Below are 20,698 nucleotides of genomic sequence, written 5' to 3'. Positions count from 1 at the left end.
AGATGATAAAGTAACAACAGAAGAGGATATGTCAGTGACTGATCATTTTCATGGAAGCTTGGGAGAATCAAATCACAAATGTCAGCAGGGAAATAGTGATATTGCTACTCAAGGCAGCACATGTATGTCTTTGACTGGTCATTACAATTCCAACTTGGGAACAGCAAGCCACAAGGAATGTACCAATACTACCATACACATTTGTAGTGGAGAGATACCTTCTTCCAATGGCTTTGCAGTTCATGAAGGATTTGATAAAGATAAGAATGTAAACGGCGATGACTTTCAGATGGGAAGTCATCTGTTATCTAACTCTAAGGATACTTCTAATAGCCATTTTGACGGTGATGTTTCCACAACCATTACAAACCTTACAGAAAACACCTCAGAAAAAGAAAACCTATTAGATGTTACCACAATGTTTTCTCATGAGAATGCTGGAGAAAAAAGCGCCCGTTGTGATGCCATGATCACTCCTGTTAGCCATGAAATGCCAATGGGATGCCATGTTGTACCCAATGAGCCAAGTTGCAATGTGATGGACCAAACAGTTCCAGATGAGGATGCTGAACCACTCCATTATAACAGGGACCACACTGTAGAGGGAGTACCAGATTCAGTATCAGACACTGGCACACTTTATGGTAAGATGGGGTTTTCTGGGGTTATCCCCTTGTTTATACTATAGTTATAGTGTAGCCCATGCCTGTAGTGATGTAAGTTTGATAGTTATTATATTTGTTCACTGAACAAATACATGTATATAACATCTAAAACAGATTCAGAAGATTCACATCAACAACAATCATGGGGGATGTCCTTGGTACTGAAAGTTTTCCTCTGATCACCAGAAGTCTGGAAGGAATTTTTCTTGTCTGTCAGGTGCACTCCTCTACATTTCATTCAGCATGCTAATAGGGTACGTGTTCAAGAGCAGAACTACAAGTTTAAATGGATTTCAGAACATTTGATTTAAAACAGCCATAAAACTAACAGACAACCATGCTGAGCAGAAATCCTGTGTCATACATAGCTGTATGGCCGTGTATTGGTGTGAGAATCTCTTTGTTAGTCTGTCATGAGATCCAAATGTGAATGTTGTTTAGAGACATATTTTCATGTCTTATGTATTCTGTTATAATGAATTTTTGCAGAAACATCTCACTGTCATGATGGGAAGTCAGGCAGCTTATTCCACTGGTCCCATCAGAATATTTCATACACAGAACAGTTGGTTCCAACCAAAGCAGACAAGTCTATGACAGGTATGTGTATGTCAATGGGTGGCTTTGTCTCATTGTGAGGACATTAAGATTAAATGCTGTTGCCAAACCAACCTCTGACTGACACATGATTTCCCAACAGGGTCACATTCATTATAATGCTGCTTGGGGGGAAATGGCAATAACAGCTTTTGAAATATGGTAAATGAACAGCAGTTTGCTATATATGCACTTTTTTGTTATTGACATTGTTTTACAATACTATTTAAAAGGTTAACAATATAGATCTATATGAAGTTCAAAAACATATTGACAGCCCTGTCTATTTGACATGCTATTTATATAAACAACATACAGCATTTGGAGTAATCTGTCCACTATCAGTGACCAAAGTGCACATGATTTCCCTGTAGTATAGGTTCATCATAAGAAATATTGTCTCTGTTGTGAATTGTAAAGCTGGTGTAATCTCTGTATGTAATAAAGAATCACATGAAAAGACAGATCAATATGATTTGTTGCTTCCACAATGCCCATGTGAGAATCTATTGAAGAGGGATAATTCGTGTGCCAAAAATGTACTGTCCCATTAAGGGCATTTTATTCTCAATGCATTTTGTAATAAGAATGCTGATTTTTTTTTTATTATATAGTCAGTAACAAATGTGTTTTGTTGAGTCAATGGTTATTTATCATTTTGACCATGCACCCTTTGACACTGTTATGTTAATATGATGGATTTCCGATCTGATAAATGTTAGCTATATATCATTCCAATCTGCATTTGATATTTCAAGGTACTCTAATGATGGTAAAGTACATGTACATGTGTTCCTCTCTCTTCTCACAGAGTCAACAACGTGTGGTGTCTTGGGTGTGTCCCCCTTAAAAACATGCTCTCGGCCAATCCGAGTCGGCCTATCTCGCAGGCAGAGGGTACGAAAACTTCACCCCTACAGCAAACCTAAAGAGTAGAAATATGTGGTGAGTTTTAAGAATGTTGCCTTTTGGCATAGCTTTGTAAAACATCTAATAGAGATATGTTATGAATTTGTTGTGAACTTGGCAGAAAAGTGTCAACATTTTTGTGACCGAAGGATAGGTTCCCAAAAGGTTAATGTGGGGACTTTCAGACCTTTTGTCTGACAAGTCTTTTTTGGATATTGGATTCCTCTTGTCCACACCATTAGATTGAAAAAATGTTGATATTGGGAACAGGAAAAAAACTTGATTTTTCATATTGTTGCAGCAGTTAGAAGATAGCTGAACATTGGGTTTATAAGTGTATGTACATTTATGATGGAGTAAATTTCAAACTTGTTGCCATTGATGTAAATAAATTTTATTTAGTTATATTGTATACAGTGTAGCTGGTAAAGTCAGTTCTAAAAGTTGCCTTAGATTAGCTACATGTAGCTAAGAACCAAATTTATATTGCCCTCTTGTGGGTAAATGTTCTTAAATGTGAATACATTTGAAGTGCTTATGTTTGAAGTATTCAAAACATTGGTTTCCATACATTTTACATCGTACTGTTCATTGTACCGATTGTTAGTATTCTATCTCAAAATACACCAGGTAAACTGCAATTTCTCAGTAAAACACAAGGAGGCATTCTTGAACATGGAAGAACAAAGAACTGGAATGAGGTTCATGCCACATTTCCAGTACTAGTAGTTGATAAACAAGATACTGTTACTTCCATAGCACTTCGGAAAGAGATTTGCTGGGAGCAGAAAGCTAAGGACAAGTCACAAAAGCAGTATCAGGGCTCGAAATACTTTTTTCTGCATACGCATACCTGCACCAGTGCAGGTAACATTGAAAATTACCTGCACCAGACAAATTTTACCTGCACCAATCCGAATTTAGGAATTTTAGATCATACTAAAATAGTTCAGGAACCATTGCTATTTTTTCTTTGATACTTTATAGGTAGTAACAGTCAATGGAGCTAATGACAATCTACATTTGTATATACAGCTACATTAAAGGACATTTATGTATAAACTTGACCATGGACCAGTGCAGGTTAGGTGCAGGTAGACACCAGAGACACCTGCACAGCTCCAATTTTACCTGCACTAACCTGCATATGCAGGTAGTATTTCGAGCCCTGAGTATGAAGGGGAAACCACCCCATTGATGATCTCAGTTACTAGTATTAGCCTTTTTGTAGAGGTGCTGTTCAATAATTATGCTCTAATAGATGGGTATGGTATAAGGAAGCTTTCCTCCACAATCTTTATCAATTTCAGTTGACTTACATCTTATATTGATGTTGATATAGAGTGACTGGAATGTCTTGCACCAGGTCGTGTAGATAGTCCGTATAACAGTTCACAGATTTCTGTTCTTCAAGTTGATATTGTACAGGATTACTTAACTTCAACTACTTATTCCCCTTGTTGTACATTGCAGAACTTTCCTTGTTGGTGGGATTGTTAAAAAAACAGTTCATGTTATAAATCCAGTTTTCATCCTTGTATTCTTTGTTTTTTTACTCAATAGTCCACATACGCACACACTCATACACACAAACTACTCACAACTAGTGTTTGCCATATGACCACCAGGGTATCTCACTTTATTGCATATTACAAAAGTAGTAAACTGTACACATCAATCCACAAAATCTGCATTAGCTACAATATTAGCAAAGGCCAACATTCCAAGATGTTATCAATTTGGTAGTTTCAATTTCAACCAGAAATGGCACTACTAAGTAGTAAGATCCACACCAATCTAAATTCTTTGTTCTTGTATATCATATATTCAGATGTTAATAATAGAGTTTGATTAATCTACATGAACCAAGAAATCAAATGGGTGTGGTCCACCAGTACATGTGTGATGAGATTCCTTTTCAATCACAATAATATTTTGGACCATATAGATCAAGAAGGACAACATTTTGTTCAAGTTACAGCAATCTGAAAAAAAAAAACATTTCAATGGGGTGTGACAAACTCACTTTGTTCTACAGATATCTGCCATCAACCAAGAGATAAAAGCAATAGTCTACTCATGTTTCTTTGTAATGAATATCAAAACTACCACTTTTATGTACAGCTAGTAAGACACGCTTCAAAGATTCAACGCATTTTGAGTCCTCTGACACCAAAGATGTTATATAATGTATATAACGTCCTTGCTGAGATCAAACGTTCAGCAGAGCAACATTGTACAAAGATATTACAAACTCTGTGTGGTCCATAAAAAATATGCCAGTAACATTTGGCAGACCTTGACTCAGTACATTGCTTGATGCTGATAAAAAGGGTCATTACTGGATAATGTGTAAGTGGTAAGCTACATATTTGTATATCAAATGAACAACTTTCATACTAGTATAAATACAGCCATACTGAGGAAAGTTCAAACTGGAAGAACATTTCTGCCTGGAATGTTAAAATAGTTAAGATATCCAGGACAAAAGCATTCAGCTTCAAAATTTTACACAGCTTTTACAGAAAGATACTTGAAGTAATGTATGTGCTAACTGTTGTGCAACTTCTCTGGACATTCCTACAAAAATTGCGGACAACAGCAGAACTCAAGCAAGTTCAAGATGTGTCAAAGCTGATGGATGGCAACTGATTCCAAGATATACACCACTAACAGTAGTTTTCTTAATATATAATATATAGTATATAGAAATACATGTACATTGAAGCTGTATGCACAGATATGTTCTCTACGGGGTGCTTGCACTCGTCACGTGACTAAGAACATTGTCCACCATGCTGGATGGTTAAACCTGAAATTACAGTCATGTAAATTTATACATCAGACTCTTCCTATCAACCAACTAGCATGACAGCAGTGTCATCTCGTGAAAGTACACTACATGTACATGCTCGTTATAGTGGTGTATAACTAGGACTGGTATGTCAGGAAATTTGTTCACTTTTTGTGAGATCAAGTGCAAATTAAGGTCAGCCAATTTATTGACATACATTGTATGTAGCATTCCAAAAAAGGCTGCTGCCAGAAAACAAATTAAATACTGACAAATACAGTTGAAAAATTGATGAATTATTTGTTATAATTCCTTGTAGAATTTGTACACATCTAAACCACAACTCCCAGAATTCCTATCGTTTGACTGTTCAACAGTTCTGGTGAAACCTATACAATACTGAATGAAACCTTCACCTGAAGCTAAGACTATACAAAAAGCATAACACAACAATTCACTATAAATAACTTTCTTACACTCTCTCCACAAGTACTTTAACCAACATTACAACATAAATTCTACTTTGCAAAAGGCCAAGCTATGCAAATGAAAAAAAAACCAATGCAATACTGTGACAGAGTTGGCTGATGATACACACGAAATTTAAACCGTCAATTATTAACCCTATACATAAGTACAATACCATAGTTTTCTATAAAGGATGCAAGTCTGACACAGCAGTTGTACCCTGGTCAATTAGTACAATACAATAGTCAATACTTACATATGATTTAGATTTCCTGCCAAGTTTACATTCAATACATACAGAAGACAAGATTAGCTTTGTTTCATGTACATAAAGCACCATGTCAAGCTTCAAGAAACAAAGGCCCATCACTGGTCAACCAGTCATTACATCTAACATACATGTACAATAAAAGTAGTTCAATCCTCAATGATCTCCCTAGAACGATGATCTTACACGAGGACACATCATATCAGACAAGCAAAATTATTTCAGCATGCTTACCTAAGGGTTTCTAACTTCTCAACATAACAGGTAAAGTATAATGCACTGGGTTCCCTTTTTCCCTGTGGGCAGTCCATCTTCTTTTCATTAGTATGTACAGGTCTTTTACAAATGCTCACCAATGTTCTGTCATAATCAGTTTGATTCTCTGATACAAAGATACTTTTGAAACAAAGGTACTTTTTAATTCAATGGACAATGGTACATCAACCTGGGGAAAAAATGGATGTGCCATTGCAGACCCTTCCTGCTATAATTTCATGTCCAGTGCTAAGTATGTCAGACAATCATAAAAGGCACTGTCACATTCTTCGTGGGATTTTCAGTAAGGCTATGGCAGAATCAACTGTTCACAATAAGCTATGACAACTTAGCATGACATGACCACTGCTGTCCCTTGATAAGCTGTCATAAGCATCATACAAAGAATGTGACCAGCCCTCATCCATGGCAACAGTTGCTTCATGTGATGAAAGGGTCAGTAATGTAGCTGCTGGGCTGGCCTGAAGAAAATCCTGGATATCTCTATGTTGGGTATCTGCAAAACATAACAAGAAAATTGACATTAATAAATTGAAATGCCATCAAAATTTAATGTCCAACTGTGTTGAATTTCATCGTGTATGCAGCTTCTAAGCTCCATGTACATTGTACATGCAGTAAGGCTGGCGCACCTGAGGTACACAAACATATCTGTTTCATAATGTTCTAGGTTACAGAATGATCCATAAACTATTGCTAATCAATCAAGTATGTAAGCAGGGAGTCATGGTGTTGAAAGGAACGTCATGTAAACATTCTGGTAAACATCACGCAAAGGAACGTTAGGAATTTATGAGAAGGGTAAAAACACCTGTGGCATCAGGTATATAATTCAATCCTCCATGTCTGTTCTATTCAATGTTGCTGGAAATAACTCTTCTTCGGCAAATGAGACAAAGAACTGTTATGTATGAAGTACCACTGATTTACAACTCCACTTTATCCATGCCTGAGTGTCAACACATTGTTTGTACTGTCCCTGGGTCAGGACACAGCTATGCCCTGGTGTACTCTGTGCTAACATTCCACAAATGTCAAGTGGGTACTCCATAGAACATTGAGTCACAAACCTGCAGCAGGTTTAAGCTTAACACAATAAAAAAAAAGGGAGATAATGTAGATGTTCTTCAAGCTTTGCACTGGAATCAACGTTTAGCTGGGTACTTTTTATTTTATCATGCAAGCGGCCATACACATGATTTATGGTCTTTCCCCATCAAACACTTTTATGTTGACCTAATTTGCATATTGTTTATTCTAACTCTCCTTCCTAACTCAAGTTACATCATTTATCATATATACCATAGCAGTTACAAGAGTATCCAATATGAACTTCATTGCCTTTGACTTGTGGTCCTACTTGATAAAAGTATAAACTGTGGCTTAGTATTAAAAACCTCACTCAAGGGTGAAGCCACCAAAGCAGCTAAACTGGATACTTCCAACATGTAGGTGGTCCGTAGAATTGTGTAGGACAGAACTAGCTTATCTTCAACAGCCTCCCACTAAGGTAATATCAAACTGATGTTTTCCCAAGGACCCGACCTAGGAAAGAATCTAGACTTGGCATTTGTGATTCCTATCTAACCACATGGGAGGGGGCTGAAGATGTGTCAGTCCTACAGGGCATGGACTGACAGAAGCCAGTTTTGTTTTGTGCAAGTGACAAACCTCCCACCTGTCAACACTGCAATGATACTTGCCATACAAACAGTCATGAGTATGATCTAAGTGCTTCAATCAAAACAACAAATGGCCAGCATGAACCCATAAACACATAGAAGACCAAAGAAAACTATAAGTCACAGCAATCCTTACATAACTGTGCTGATTGCTGAATTGTTTATTTATGTCTGTGGTACACTCTGCAGACCCGGATGGCTTAGATCCTGGTTAACAGTTTGTTAACATTCCCTTGTTGGAAAATGTCCCCCGCCTGTCTGTCTTACTCAACAACTGCCAGACAAAGTGTGCAACTTTATAGGAAGAACTGACAAGTATTGTTATGTTTTTGTTCTAATGTAACAAAAACAAATGTACTTTGAAGCTTCTCACATTAAAAAGAGGATCTTACTGGGACAAGGAAGGAGCCATAGTACCATCCTGGCTAGGCTTTGGTCTGTGCCGATAGATAAAAAGTTTTAAGGGCAGAGCTAAACCTGTGTGGGCCAAAATCCTTGTCTAGACACAAGTGCAGTGGGACACAGGAATGTCCAGCTGATATGTTTGTGTATGTTATAGACACTTACAGGTGGTGGACAGGTTTCCATCTTGTTTCTGTATTGGAGACCACTTCTTGTAGGGACATGTTGTTATAGATACCAGTGTTTCTAATATCATTTAGTCCGAGAGTCTCCCAGGTGCTTGAGTTCACCTGGGTTATGGGAAGAGTTGTACTACTTAGAATAGTAGTAAAACTGAATAATAAATCTTTATTGTAATGTTTCTCCCACACTACTTTGGAAGTGGATGGGAACAGAAATAATGCAATAGAGGAAATTTCCCAGACATTTTCTGTACTGTTTGACATAATTGTTGATGTTTGAAAAGGTCATTGACCCATAAGTTACTACACAGCTATCTGCATGTGTCATCTTTGATGTGTCATACTGGAAAGTTACCAGTTTAGCCAATTAAGAAAGGAGTTATGGGCCACCTGTTTGACAGGTGTCAGAATTGCCAGGGTTTAAATCTTGCCTGGGGTACCAAAACCTCCTGCCCACACCAGTCTGGGACCTTTCTACACCTCTTCATTACCTCCCACAAGGACAGCCCTCCACAAACACATTTCATGCCTCATTATAAGGGTTTAACATCAGGGGCCAGGTGTCTACAGCACAGGCTTCTGTGTGATCCCTTCACAACTCTATGCTTGGAACAAAACAAGAATGGACTTTAATAGACAACTGATGCCCAAACAAGCAAGTGGACTTCCCACAACAATCATCAAGCATTGTGAGTGGGCTTTCCATGCTCAAGTGTACTGTGTCAACAATATAATGTTGGACTGATTTCTAGCATAACCAGGTGGTGGTCCTGTACAAGTCAACAGGGATACAAGAAGAATGGGTTTAAAACAACTTCAAACTTTCAAACACTTTCGTTGTTTAATACAATGGGATCAAGCAAGGGAAGGGACTCTTCTTTATATCATATGACAGATTTGGGCCTCTCCAAACATTTTCCACAACAAATGTCATTATGCCAAAGATTATATTGTCTCTATATCTTCTTGCATCTGTCTAAAGCTTGTGACAAATCCACTTATAGTGTCTGACACCAATGCAAGCAGTTCCCAGTCTTCCCACATCCACAGAATTCTCTTGGAATTAGTATTTGGTCAACAGGAATGTACACCTGTCTGACTTGCTGACTTAGACCATATCAACTTCTTCAGCTGGCATTAGCTCAGAGAAAGGAGAGAAGGATTTCCATCAAAAACAGATACATGATTGGATTGGAATCTTGAAAGTTCTTGTGTACTTTGCATTGCATGCTAGTGGAGCAGTGCACAAAATGACTTATGCCATAAAAAAATCTGAAACACAATTCTGAAAAGCATCTTGATAAATTGGTTTAGCCTTAACCAAGGTCATGGTCTCAAATTCCACAGTGGAAGCTAATGGCATACTGGGACCCAAGGTCAAGGGAGACGACCTTGTTGTCCTAACATTGACAGACAGCACAAGCCCTCTTCAGTAACCAGGGGTGCAGCTAGGTGTTGATGCTACCAGAAAGCCAGATGAGTGGGGGAAAATTCTGTTTATTTATAGAGTACTACAAGTGTGTTACATTCAACCACAAGGTTGTCCCACTCACAGGAACCACATGGCCCTGTTTTGCACTGTTCAAGTGGCAATGTACAAAGTTTGGGTGGTCCATAACGCACAGAAGCAACTGTGATCTTGATGTAAGCTTTGTCCACATTCATACCCCAGCTATGTGCTTGTCCTAAGATACGACTATGCTAAACAAAAATTTGAGAATGTGCTAACCAAATCAATTTAAGTGTTGCATTTGATATTTGGCTTTCAAAAATCAAATTTGGCTTATTAAATGACAGTTTATCTATTTCAATACAAGAGGTACATATACTTCATATATACCCATTCTCGAGCAGAAAAGCTTGTTTTCAAGCTACCCTTTTCAACCCTGTACCTGTACCAAGGAAATGTCAACGTATGGTGGTTCATTTTTATTGTCTCATTTTACAGAACTGTAAAAAAAAAAGTCCAAAACATTGACTACGATGTTAACACACGGTACCATGGGATGACTCGCAGGAGAGGTTTGTATTGACAGGGAATACCTGAGTGTAAACATTTCGGGAGGTTGGCCTAGCTCTCACAATGCAGTGACCCACAGCCTGTATCCTGTTGTACTGTACGGTATGTGGCAGTGAGTAACTACCAAAGTAAAGTATGCTCAGTTGAAGTGGGTAGTGTCTGGTGTCAGGTATCCAGTCTCCTCAGGTGCTTCTGGGAGGAAATATCTGACTCAAACTATTGCTTAGGTTACTTATGATTGTCTGAACAGTTGAAACCTTGGTCCATGACTAATTACCAATTTGGAAGTAAGGTACATCATGTACTGTATGTGCAGTAGACGTGCATGGGCAGTATATAGAGTCAGGTGTCCAATTTCTTCTTCAGATGCTTTTGGTAGCCTGGATACCAGACCCTGGCCTGAACTCTATCGTGGTCCAAGTCAGGGGGGCCTGTTGTAGACTTTCCTTTGGGGTATATTGGCCCTTGAGTCCAGTAGTTGGACTGTATAGGCCCTGGAAACAGTCTGGCATCCAGGCTACTGGAAAGGAAATGTCTGGCTCAAAGTCAACCTCAACAGCCTTATGTCCCACACGGAATGAAGAGGATTAAGGTAAGGTAAGGTAAAGTCAACCTCTTGCTTTTGTTACGATGAATCAGTAAGATTGTCTGAACAATCAAAAATCAGCCCACGGTTATCGTATAATCTATTTGTACAGAAGGTGTTCATTTGAAGTTACTTTCTACAATAATCACCACCCTTGTGCCCTTAGGAAAGAACCTGAGGTGCCCAGTACAGGACGCCAGACAGTCTGAAGGGATCAGAACTATGGCATATTTTCTCCCCTGTCTCCTTTACACCTGGCTGATCACTTCTCCAGATCAGAGGTCTGAGAGGGTTTTCTTGCGGCACTGAATCCAGAGTGTTATTAACAGAATGCAGGTTCTCTGTGGTTACCCTAACAATCAGACAATTAGTTGGCAAAATATAGTCAGATATAAATTTATCATACCAATTTATCTTGACCACTTGATAAAGGTGTACCATAAAATGCCCAAGAACAAAGGTCAAGTCCTAAAACATACCAAATAGTGTATTATGATAACAATCCATCCACAGATAGAGTTATGCTGATTGTCCACAAAAAATAATAACCAAACCACAAACATGACCACCCTACCAAAGCATAACCTCCTTGGGGAAGGTTAATAATTGAGCAATATCCTGATCTGATACAGAGCACACACTCTGCATTAGACAAACCAGATGGTGCTCCACATTTGAGCCTTCACAGAGTTCTGATGGCAGCAGCTCTGGGCAGTTCTTAATTCCCAGAAAATTGGCTCAAAGTGGAGTAATATGTTACCAGGATGTCTGCCTTTTCTCACATCTGCATGCAATTTATCTTGAACTGCAGTCAAAGATGTTAAATCCAAACAATAATGAAACATAATGATTGTTAACTGATAAAAGAATTCTATTTCTAAAGACCATTCAATAGCACAACATCATGTTGGTATTCTTGATTGTCGATGTTTAATGATGATTTTGGTCAACTTCAGTCATTGTCAACTTTGGCACAACTATGAAATCTTGATTTGATACCAGAATCAACTGTAATGACTTGAGCAGAAGTTTAATATTCTAAGGCCTTCTTGATGATTCTAGACTCTGTCCATTAGCCCTATGCTATAGAGGGTTTTATGATTTGGGATTTGAATTTGATGAAACCAGGTTCAGCACAGTGTATAATGACAGTATTCTAGAGGTACCACTTTGATTATCTAACACTGCTGTCATGATGGACTAGGACATACAATGTAAAAGGAAAACATATCTTGTGACCATGATTTATGAACCACAGGTGAGCACGGGAGGGGGCAAAAAAGGGGGGGGGGGGATAAAAGACTGGCATCCTGCATCTTATACATTTATGTATGAAGTAAAATAGGGCCATTGGGAGAAAAAGTAAAATTTTTGATGCATCTGTTCTTCCATGAAGCTCCACCTCAATTCATTCTATTTCCTGCTTTCCTCCTAACTCAAACCTCTTGAGTTTTCCAGACAGATGGACCTGATTGTGCTCCACTCTCCCTTCTGATTGTGAGAAAATCTGCAAAATCAGCATTATTCCTTATTCTTAGAATAATGGATTTTAAGATGCATGTAATCCCTGGATTAACCTACATTATGGCAGACTGAATAGACACAGGTCTGCTCATGACAAATTTGTTATCATACTCTGGGTATGCACATGCCCGTAGCCAGGATTTTGGTTGGGGGGGTTCTTTTTAGTACTTGTGGGACCATCGAGCGCCGCAGGCGCGAGACTCACGCCGAAGGCGTGAGCTGCCTAGGGGGGTCCGGGGGCATGCTCCCCCGGAAAATTTTTCAAATATTGACCCTCTGAAACCCCATTTCCTGCATTTTGACGGGCAAAATTTGCTGGCTAAGTTAAATGGAATTTCTATCAAAATACACAAGGCTTTTGGCATAAGTCTTTGAGGCAGTTATTTTCACCATGTCTGACAGCAAAGGCGCGAGGCGTCGCAATGGACTGAGTGGAGGTCCGGGGAAATTTTTGAATCTGGACCCTCTGAAAAGCCATTTCCTGCACTTTCTTGGGCAAATTTTGCTGATAGACTCACTAAGATTGAATGAAATGTCTATAAGTAAAAAATGGAAATCAGTCATGCCTTTGAAAAAAATTCTTGGACATGAAAAAGTGGACCTTCATGCATGAAAAAGCGGACCTTTTCAGCGTGTGGGGGGGTTCTTCCGAACCCCCCGAACCCCCCCTGGCTACGGGCATGATGCAGTAGTGTTTTTGCTGATACAAAAATGAAAGACGATCCTGGATGAACTAAACAGTGTTTTGGCTATGGTAGTGGTCACAAAAAAACAGCTTTAAAAGCAAATATCTGGTCAAAGAAGATTCAATGACATGCTACACATTGATGGTGAACATTATAGAACATCTGACTCTGAGTAGATCCCATAGAGTATAGGAGGCTCAATATACCAAAAGCTTTTTGTATTATTACTCTTCAAGAAAGGTAGAATGCTCTACATTCTTCCTACCCTGCACAGTCGACACTATTACGGGAGGAAATCCGTTTATTGTCCAGCAGTGCAGGTTTCAACAATGACACCAGAAAAAACAGCATTTAGAATCAAACTTCAAAGAAAGATCTGCTTATTAATATGACTTCACGCAAACTTAACAATTACCAATGCTACATTTAGTAATCCTCTTTGTCCCTAAATTCAAACAGAACTTCTCATGGCTAGCTGGGACACTAGACAACACAAAATATTTTAGAATACTTTACTATACACCCACCTCACAAGTCTGTCACTCCACTTGTTGGTCTGTGCTCTCTCTCCTTCTTGCAGTGGTACATCCACTTGATAATTCTGGCATTTCTCTCAATAACAGATGGTCCTTCAGGGATGCGGTCCATGTCCGCATCCTCTCCGTCAGGGCGATCAGCAGAGTCTCGATCCTCACTGACCGATATGCTCACAGAGTTTGAGTCACTGAAAAACTGGCTACTTGTGTTCTGTGCCCGTTTTATCGGTGAGGAGACTCCATTGTCAAACCCTAGAGTGTTGAAAAATTTGTCTATGTCTGCTTGCGTTTGTGGGAATCTGTGTCCAACATCTGACTTGGATCGTCGAAGGCTGCCACTTTTCTGGGAGGACCCTGAGAAACTGCGTGTCCGAAGCCTTTCTCTACAACTCTCCTGCTGTTTGTGCTTTTTTGTTGGGTTCAGTTTGAGGCTTCTCAGCAGAGGGAATCCTACATGCTTTAAGGAATTCTGGGTATTGGAGAGAAGCTCCTCCGCTGTACAAGTCTGTAAAAATTCACTGCTTTTTGCCCCCTCAGTGTCTGAAGAGTCTTGATCCTCTGTGGTTGACCTCTTGGGCTGGGAGTTGGGCAGTTCTGCGTCAATTATTGTATTGCTGTTTTGGTCAACTTGTTGCGAATGTTTCAGCAAGTCCGGCATGGAGCAGGACGTCTCACTTTTGCTGGGGCTTGGTCGCTTAACGTCAGGTGCTGAGTTTGACACCTCGTTCTTCATCAGAATGGCAACAGGTTTTGGTGGTACTTCAGGCTTACCCTCCGATTTTTTCGCAGGAGGCCATGATGCATTCGGTCTGTTCTTAACCTTGGGCTTCGCATTAGGATTTTTCGTGATTGCAGGTTCTTGCTTTTGTACCCGTACTTTCACACTCTTCACATACTTTCCCTTGGTTTCTTCCAGGAGCTCTCGTGCAGACTTCCCCTGACGGGATTCCTTCTTGTTGTTGCTCAGGGCCTGCTCACGGAAAAAATCCGGCCCGCGGTTGAGAATCTTGAGCGGAGACTTGCTAAGCGAGAATGGAACAGTCAGGGCAGCCATGCTGTTTCCTCTGCGTCCCCAGGTTCAAATGTTGAACATTCTAACGGTAACGGTCGAGCGAGTGTTTACAAAGCCATCTCCGACACAAGGGCTAAGTCCACTCCTGCTTGGCCCGTCTAACTGCTGCACATGGAAGGGAACAAATAAAAGTCAATAAACACACAGTCATTGTTTGGGTATGGCATCATACATAATAAATGAAGTGGGCTAGACCACTCAGACACAGGGAGAAGTCATCAGAACTTTTTAGTCCAAGATTTTCTGCTACTTGTATTTTCCTAATACTCCTGTACACTTCACAGCAAGACTGCAACATGATACTTCTTTTTCACTTACTTTCCATCGTTCTTTAATCGGTAATGTAGTTCCATTCTTGTCATTCTTGAGCAATTATTCACCCCACCCCCACTCTCAGGTGCCATGTTCTCTTTGGTAAAATAAATACGATATCCTTCCTATTGACTGCTGCAACCTGATTGGCTTACAACACCCAAACAATAGCACAATGTAAGTTTACCGTTATGTCGTTGAAAACCTGTGAAGTGACACCTATGAAAGGGCGCCAATGCCATGGCTCGTTCCCATGCAAAAAAGGGACAAACAATGGCAGCAGACACACACAAAGGCTTGTGAATTAGCAACTACACAACAAGCAATTAGCACCTGTATGTTGATTTGATAATCCTGTGTCAACAGAATTAGCACTGCATATCAATGCCACCAAGCCAAGCACAAATTATGTTCAATGGAGTAAAAGTAGGATTATAAAATTGGTTTACATAGTCGCTGCTACGCACCTGTCTTAGAATCTGCCACCGAAAGGTATGCTACAAGGCTGACCTTTCAACTGCTATATACTTGTCTCCTGCATTTCCAAACAGTGCTTTTTTTTACAATATTATTCTAGAAATGCTTTAAATTATAATCAATTGCGGGTAAGACAATAACCATTCAGCAAGAAAAGAAAGTAGAGGACCTCAAAGAGTCAAACAGGAAGAAATATTATACAAATTTGATTACTTAATACTAGGAATCCCAGTCATGCAACCTGTTTTCCTTGGAAGACAAAAAATGTAAACATTGCTTACACAAAAACAGCAGTCAGTAAAGACAGACTGAATAAAAAAAGTCAATAATTTTGCTGCAAGACAACTATATCATGTTGACATAAAATCAACTTCCCTAGACTTTGAACACTCTCCAAGCAGAGGTTCATGGGGAAAATTGTGACCTCTTTTCTTATATGCCATTTATTTCAGTCAGTCGACCCAGGTAGTTGATGGGGAAAATTGGGATCGGCTCCCTATCAACCTCTGCTTGGAGAGTACATTTTGAGCCTTTGAACCGCTCACAAAGTACAGGCAAATCATACTTTTTGTCTGGGCCTTTGTGACAGTTGCTTCAACGAAGTACACTTCCCACAAGCTCTATAATCAACAATCTATCATTGTTCCATTTGCAAGAAAATTGCAGGTTACGAAAGAGTCGGTCTAAACAAAGACACACACTGTGCAATCAGAACATCAGATGAACAGAAACGTTTTTCAGTTCAAAGACTTCAAAGAAGTTAGAACAGACAACCATTCAATTCCTTTGGCTACAGATAATATACACACACACACATGTAATTATAAACAGATATACACTATCAATAGGACATAAAGGGTGTGCTTCTCAGCTGTCACACATCTCTGGCTGAAGAAACAATGCCACCAGATGAGGAGACAACAAAAAGATCGCCAGCTTTTATAATGTGTCAAAACTTGGTGTTCAAAGGACATCACACAAAGTGCCATTCTTGGTACCTGTTATTGTACATCCATGCCTCTGACTGTAGAACAATTATTAACAGGCAAGGATGTTTCCAGGCTATCTAACTTTTCAGCCAGCTTTTCACTGTCTAACTCTTTGAAATGGAAGACAATCCCAAGTCTTACACAGGTCAAATAAAACCTTACACCAAGTAATCGAACCCCAAACAAACTGGTAAACTGACAGACCTGTTACCTGAGAGTTCGCTACCTGCAACCGATGACAGAAAACACCTGGGAGTCCTGTTTCACCTGTCTGGTAAGGTAGAACTTACCTGGTAGGAACAGGATATAATTATTTTTACAGGAACCTGTCATAGGTGAGTCATGGTTGACCATCAGGATACTTCCTTAGCCACATTGTCTACACACATTCCAATGGGGATTTCTGGAAAGTGGTCTGACGTCAGAATGATAAACATGACAAAGGGCAGGGTAGAGGATACAACAGGGACGCAGCTGGTCAAGCGTGGTATACTTGGGTGGCTGGACTCAGACCGCTTCCATACGTATCCAGGGTAGAATTCCACTTAGGAAATGTGAGCTTTACTTAGCAACCCCTACAGTATGCATAGTCACACCAAGTGTTGGTTTCTCTAGCAGAATTAGGCTAAATACCTGGCCATCATCATCAAGCCTGCCTGGTTCACCTTCTAAACTAAATCATTTTCTATTCTCAAATTGTCTTGGTTCTTGTTTTGGAGAGCCAGCAAACTACACTTTGCCTTTACACTTGAGCATTACAATAAGATACCGTTCTCTTGCAGTTTTCTTTCAGAGGATTCAATGAGAAAAAGTTGTATTCTAACAAACTTAATACTTATCTCAAAATGATATAAATATTTACAAGACCTAAAACAGCTTTGGTGATACAAGCATGTGTCGTTCTACCACCTGGCATGTATTGATTATTGATTACCTGTGGGATTAACAGGAAACCTGACAGGTGAGGGGTCTGCTTCAGTGGTTCTGTTTACCCTGATACAGAGGTACGGCATTCTTTATAAAGGTGTGTTGAAAAAATGCCCTCATTAACTATCTGTCACATGGTCACAGATAGAAATATACCTAATGTTTACCTAACAACAAGGCACGCAGCTAATATAATCAATTACTTTTTAAAGATTTACATTTATCTGCACATATCTATAGTAAATGCCTAATGTGAACATGGGAGATAATCGGATCCTGAATGACAACATGCAGCAATTATATTGCGCATGATAAGGTCATTATCTGGCATTAGCCCATGTCAAACTTGTGTCAACAGAACACATGCCAAGGTCTGTAAAACATGTATAGGCCCTACTCACTATACAATACACCCTGGGCCACCAAAATCAAGACCATGTGTTAGGCAGAAATTTAGGAGTGGACCAGGATTTACTGTGGTAGTTCAGCCAAGTTCAATGTTGACATTAGTCCTCCCCCCTCAGGGTGCTTTATCATTTCCTTCTACCCCCTTCCTGGGTGCAGAGAATTAGACCCAGATGTTTGGTCAGCATCATTTCAGGAGTCATACAGGATACAGTTAACCTTTACTTCCAGGTCTTCAACCTAGTGTCATTTCTTGTTAGGTATGATTAAACTTTTAAAGATAATGTTCTGACTTCTGACTGATATCATATTTTTGCATATCAATGTCTTCTATTCTAATGTATTCTGTATTATTTAGAAATTCTAAAGGAAGAGGGTAGAATTTCAGACTAAGCCATGAATGGAAGGCACAGTTATAACTTAAAGTTGTACTCCTACATGTCTGGGTCAGAATTTGATCCATATGTAGAGGGGGGGGGGGTACTCTGGAAAAGACATGGGAAATTCTAACTCTACAATTTACAAATGAAACAATTTGCTGTAGAAATACTGGTAACAATTTTTCTCTTAGATTGCATGTAATTATTTTGCAGTTGTCAAAGGCATCAAAGTCATTATACTTTATAATCAATGTTTTACCTGATATCATACCAATGTCATTCGTGGTTACTTTGACTACTTTGACTAGCGGAACTATTAGCACAGACTAGAAATGTTGTCTGTATTGCATCCAGGTGCTGTCACTGATGCAGTCATGACATTGGGCCAAAAATTAAGCCACTTCCTTTGTTGTGGGAAATACCTTTGAAAGCTGAGGACTTTGCTTCCTAGCATCATGAACAGAACAGGATATGATACTGCCGTAGGGAGGAGTATTTCACACTTAGAAACAAGCAGGATACAAATTCACTGATACTAATATCATATCAGTGCTTTGAATTACAGCTAGTCAACAGTGCAAGAAAAGTGTCTTGCTTTGATTTTTTAGGTTGCAACTCCTACGACTTGAACAAAGAACAACATGTACAAACGGGGGAGGTTCTGTCTGATGTGCCTCAGGGCTCCTGATGGGGGCTCATCTGGCCAAAAGTTTCCATTTCATGCTTGCTTGCATTTTGTCCCCTCTGCAAATTTGGGCAAAGGCATATGAGTACAACAGGGGAATTAGTAGAAACCGTTATTATTCCCCTGTGATATATCTATCACAGTGTATTCATTCTATACTCCAAAATAATGACAACAATTATGTTTTACACACCAAAACACATGAGCATACATCTAACATCCAATTAGATTTTTGTGTGTGCCACTTCATTTTATTAAACTCAAGACCACTACAACTGTACTGCATGGCAACATCGGTCGGCACTTGAAAATTTCCACCAAAAAAAGCCATTGAGGTATGTTAATCTCAAGAGGTAGCTTTCGCTTTCCTGAATTCACAAGGGTACTGTTCTTCCAAATGGAGTGGTACCGTGCTTTATGTATTGTTCTTAGATGAGATCATAGTTATTTCAAAAAAGGACCACAGTTAGTGCAAATGGCACTGCATCAATCATACTGCAACATTATCATGATACAAAACAATTACCATTAATCTAAAAGTAAAAGAGGGTTGGTAGTTGAATAGGACCCCAGTACTACTCCTTCCTTGCAAGAAAAATGCCCCTGAACAGATATAATCCGTTATATTGAAAATTGGTGACATAGCATGTAGGACAAAGCAGTTTCTTGACCAACAGTCCACAAATATGACAGAAAATGATGTCAAACTACACCCCCCACCCCCAAAGGCCTAACCCGAATTTTACAAAACCAGAAAGACGACTTTCTTGACGCGCTCGTGTATATACGCAAACACAACAATCTGTTCGTCCGCTAGGGTTATTTTTGACAGCACAACACGACCTTGCGTCCTCTACCTGCTACAGATACTCCCAGTTATTGAAATGAATGTACAAATACGTTGCGGACAAACCATATACTGACCGAGTTACGTTTTGCCGCTCAGCAGTTACACTGTTTGTACACATCGGCCTCCCAACCCACCACTCTTTCGTCCCACTCTCGCATCTTTTACGAGTTTAAAAGGTCGTATGACAACGCTTATGCACTGATTGTATATACTACCCTCTAGTACACAACTATGAGTGATGTCGTGAAAAATATTGGCGTACTTACCTAATAAATCGGTACTTTTTTCCCTGCCAAACGACACACACGTCCTCCTTCCGCTGTGCGAGATCAGCTAATGTCTCAGTACACCGGGAACGAGAGTGTGTCCAGCTCACTCACCCACTGTTACAGGAATGATTTACTGAAATGGTTCATTTTAAGTCATTATTTTTACAAGTAGCAAAATCAAAAATTAAGAAACAGCAAAGAAAAAGAAAAATTAATTAATAATTTTACAGCTGGCATTACTGATGTTAAGCTTTTATGCTTTATACTGTATTTTTGTCGCTTATTTTAGCAAATGATCTGTGACAATCGTTAACAGCTTGAAGGTTGTTCCTCCTAATAATGTTCACGAGGAAAAATTTCCCAGGATGCCCTCTGTTCCACCTCTTTCGCTGTCCGCCATCTTGGGAAGCACATGTGAGTTTTCATCCCGAACTTTTTCCTTATATTTGGTTCATTCAGAAGGGTTAAGAAAAGGCTAATCCAATAGAACTGATCTACAATATCTTAAGACAATGCTACTTTAGATTTTTGTACCACTTGATATAACTGAATGCCCTATTGGACGGATATTGTCATGGTACGCCAAAAATAGTTACTCAAGCAACTGGATATGGTTTTGAAACGGTCAGACGTTTCGGAAAGAATCCACTTTCCTTCGTCAGTGACACTGAAGTGATCTGCAAGAAACAGTTCTTTTATACTCTGACTATTAATGAAGACAATTTCAGATGTCCAAT

At 39.4% G+C, this 20,698-nt stretch overlaps 3 protein-coding genes across 6 annotated transcripts in view; 2 read left to right on the top strand and 1 right to left on the bottom strand.

Annotated features, from left to right (window-relative positions):
* Nucleotides 1–6: 6 nt before the first annotated feature.
* LOC118410350 lies at nucleotides 7–2,583 on the top strand. Its single transcript, XM_035812013.1, has 3 exons — nucleotides 7–644; nucleotides 1,155–1,265; nucleotides 2,074–2,583. Exons 1-3 carry the CDS (start codon nucleotides 29–31, stop codon nucleotides 2,196–2,198), a joined length of 852 nt encoding a protein of 283 aa, XP_035667906.1. The 5' UTR covers nucleotides 7–28; the 3' UTR covers nucleotides 2,199–2,583.
* Nucleotides 2,584–3,780: 1,197 nt separating this feature from the next.
* Nucleotides 3,781–20,103, bottom strand: LOC118407941 (protein FAM110B-like). 3 transcript variants are annotated; one of them, XM_035808538.1, is made up of 4 exons: nucleotides 19,959–20,030; nucleotides 16,657–16,735; nucleotides 13,587–14,772; nucleotides 3,781–6,473 (listed from the first exon to the last, which is right to left on the bottom strand). In XM_035808538.1, the coding sequence occupies exon 3, from the start codon at nucleotides 14,647–14,649 to the stop codon at nucleotides 13,588–13,590; it is 1,062 nt and encodes a 353-aa protein (XP_035664431.1). In that variant the 5' UTR covers nucleotides 14,650–14,772; nucleotides 16,657–16,735; nucleotides 19,959–20,030; the 3' UTR covers nucleotides 3,781–6,473; nucleotide 13,587. The 3 variants fall into 3 exon arrangements, with proteins under 3 accessions (XP_035664431.1, XP_035664419.1, XP_035664411.1); XM_035808526.1 differs by having other exon boundaries at nucleotides 16,650–16,735; nucleotides 19,959–20,019; XM_035808518.1 differs by lacking the exon at nucleotides 16,657–16,735 and having other exon boundaries at nucleotides 19,959–20,103.
* A 147-nt stretch (nucleotides 20,104–20,250) lies between these two features.
* The window catches only part of LOC118410453 (40S ribosomal protein S21), a 3,028-nt gene continuing 2,580 nt past the window's right edge, over nucleotides 20,251–20,698 (top strand). The window contains exon 1 of one of the 2 annotated variants that reach the window (XM_035812183.1): nucleotides 20,251–20,375. The gene's annotated coding sequence lies outside the window, so the exon portion shown is untranslated. Of the gene's footprint in view, nucleotides 20,376–20,407; nucleotides 20,539–20,698 lie in introns of those variants that run through there. The other variant, XM_035812184.1, reaches the window with a different exon arrangement.

This window comes from Branchiostoma floridae, chromosome 2 (genome assembly GCF_000003815.2).
Source record: "Branchiostoma floridae strain S238N-H82 chromosome 2, Bfl_VNyyK, whole genome shotgun sequence".
Taxonomy (NCBI): domain Eukaryota; kingdom Metazoa; phylum Chordata; class Leptocardii; order Amphioxiformes; family Branchiostomatidae; genus Branchiostoma; species Branchiostoma floridae.
Note: the sequence above shows the minus strand (reverse complement) of the source record. Positions and strands in the feature narration are given on the sequence as shown.

Bases quoted from the DNA above. Each gene is read 5' to 3' on its own strand.
- LOC118410350 (XM_035812013.1), top strand. From the start codon at position 29: ATGTCAGTGACTGATCATTTTCATGGAAGCTTGGGAGAATCAAATCAC. The intron at 645-1,154 runs GTAAGATGGGGT...GAATTTTTGCAG, and splicing joins AGACACTGGCACACTTTATG to AAACATCTCACTGTCATGAT. The intron at 1,266-2,073 runs GTATGTGTATGT...CTCTTCTCACAG, and splicing joins AGCAGACAAGTCTATGACAG to AGTCAACAACGTGTGGTGTC.
- LOC118407941 (XM_035808518.1), bottom strand. From the start codon at position 14,649: ATGGCTGCCCTGACTGTTCCATTCTCGCTTAGCAAGTCTCCGCTCAAG.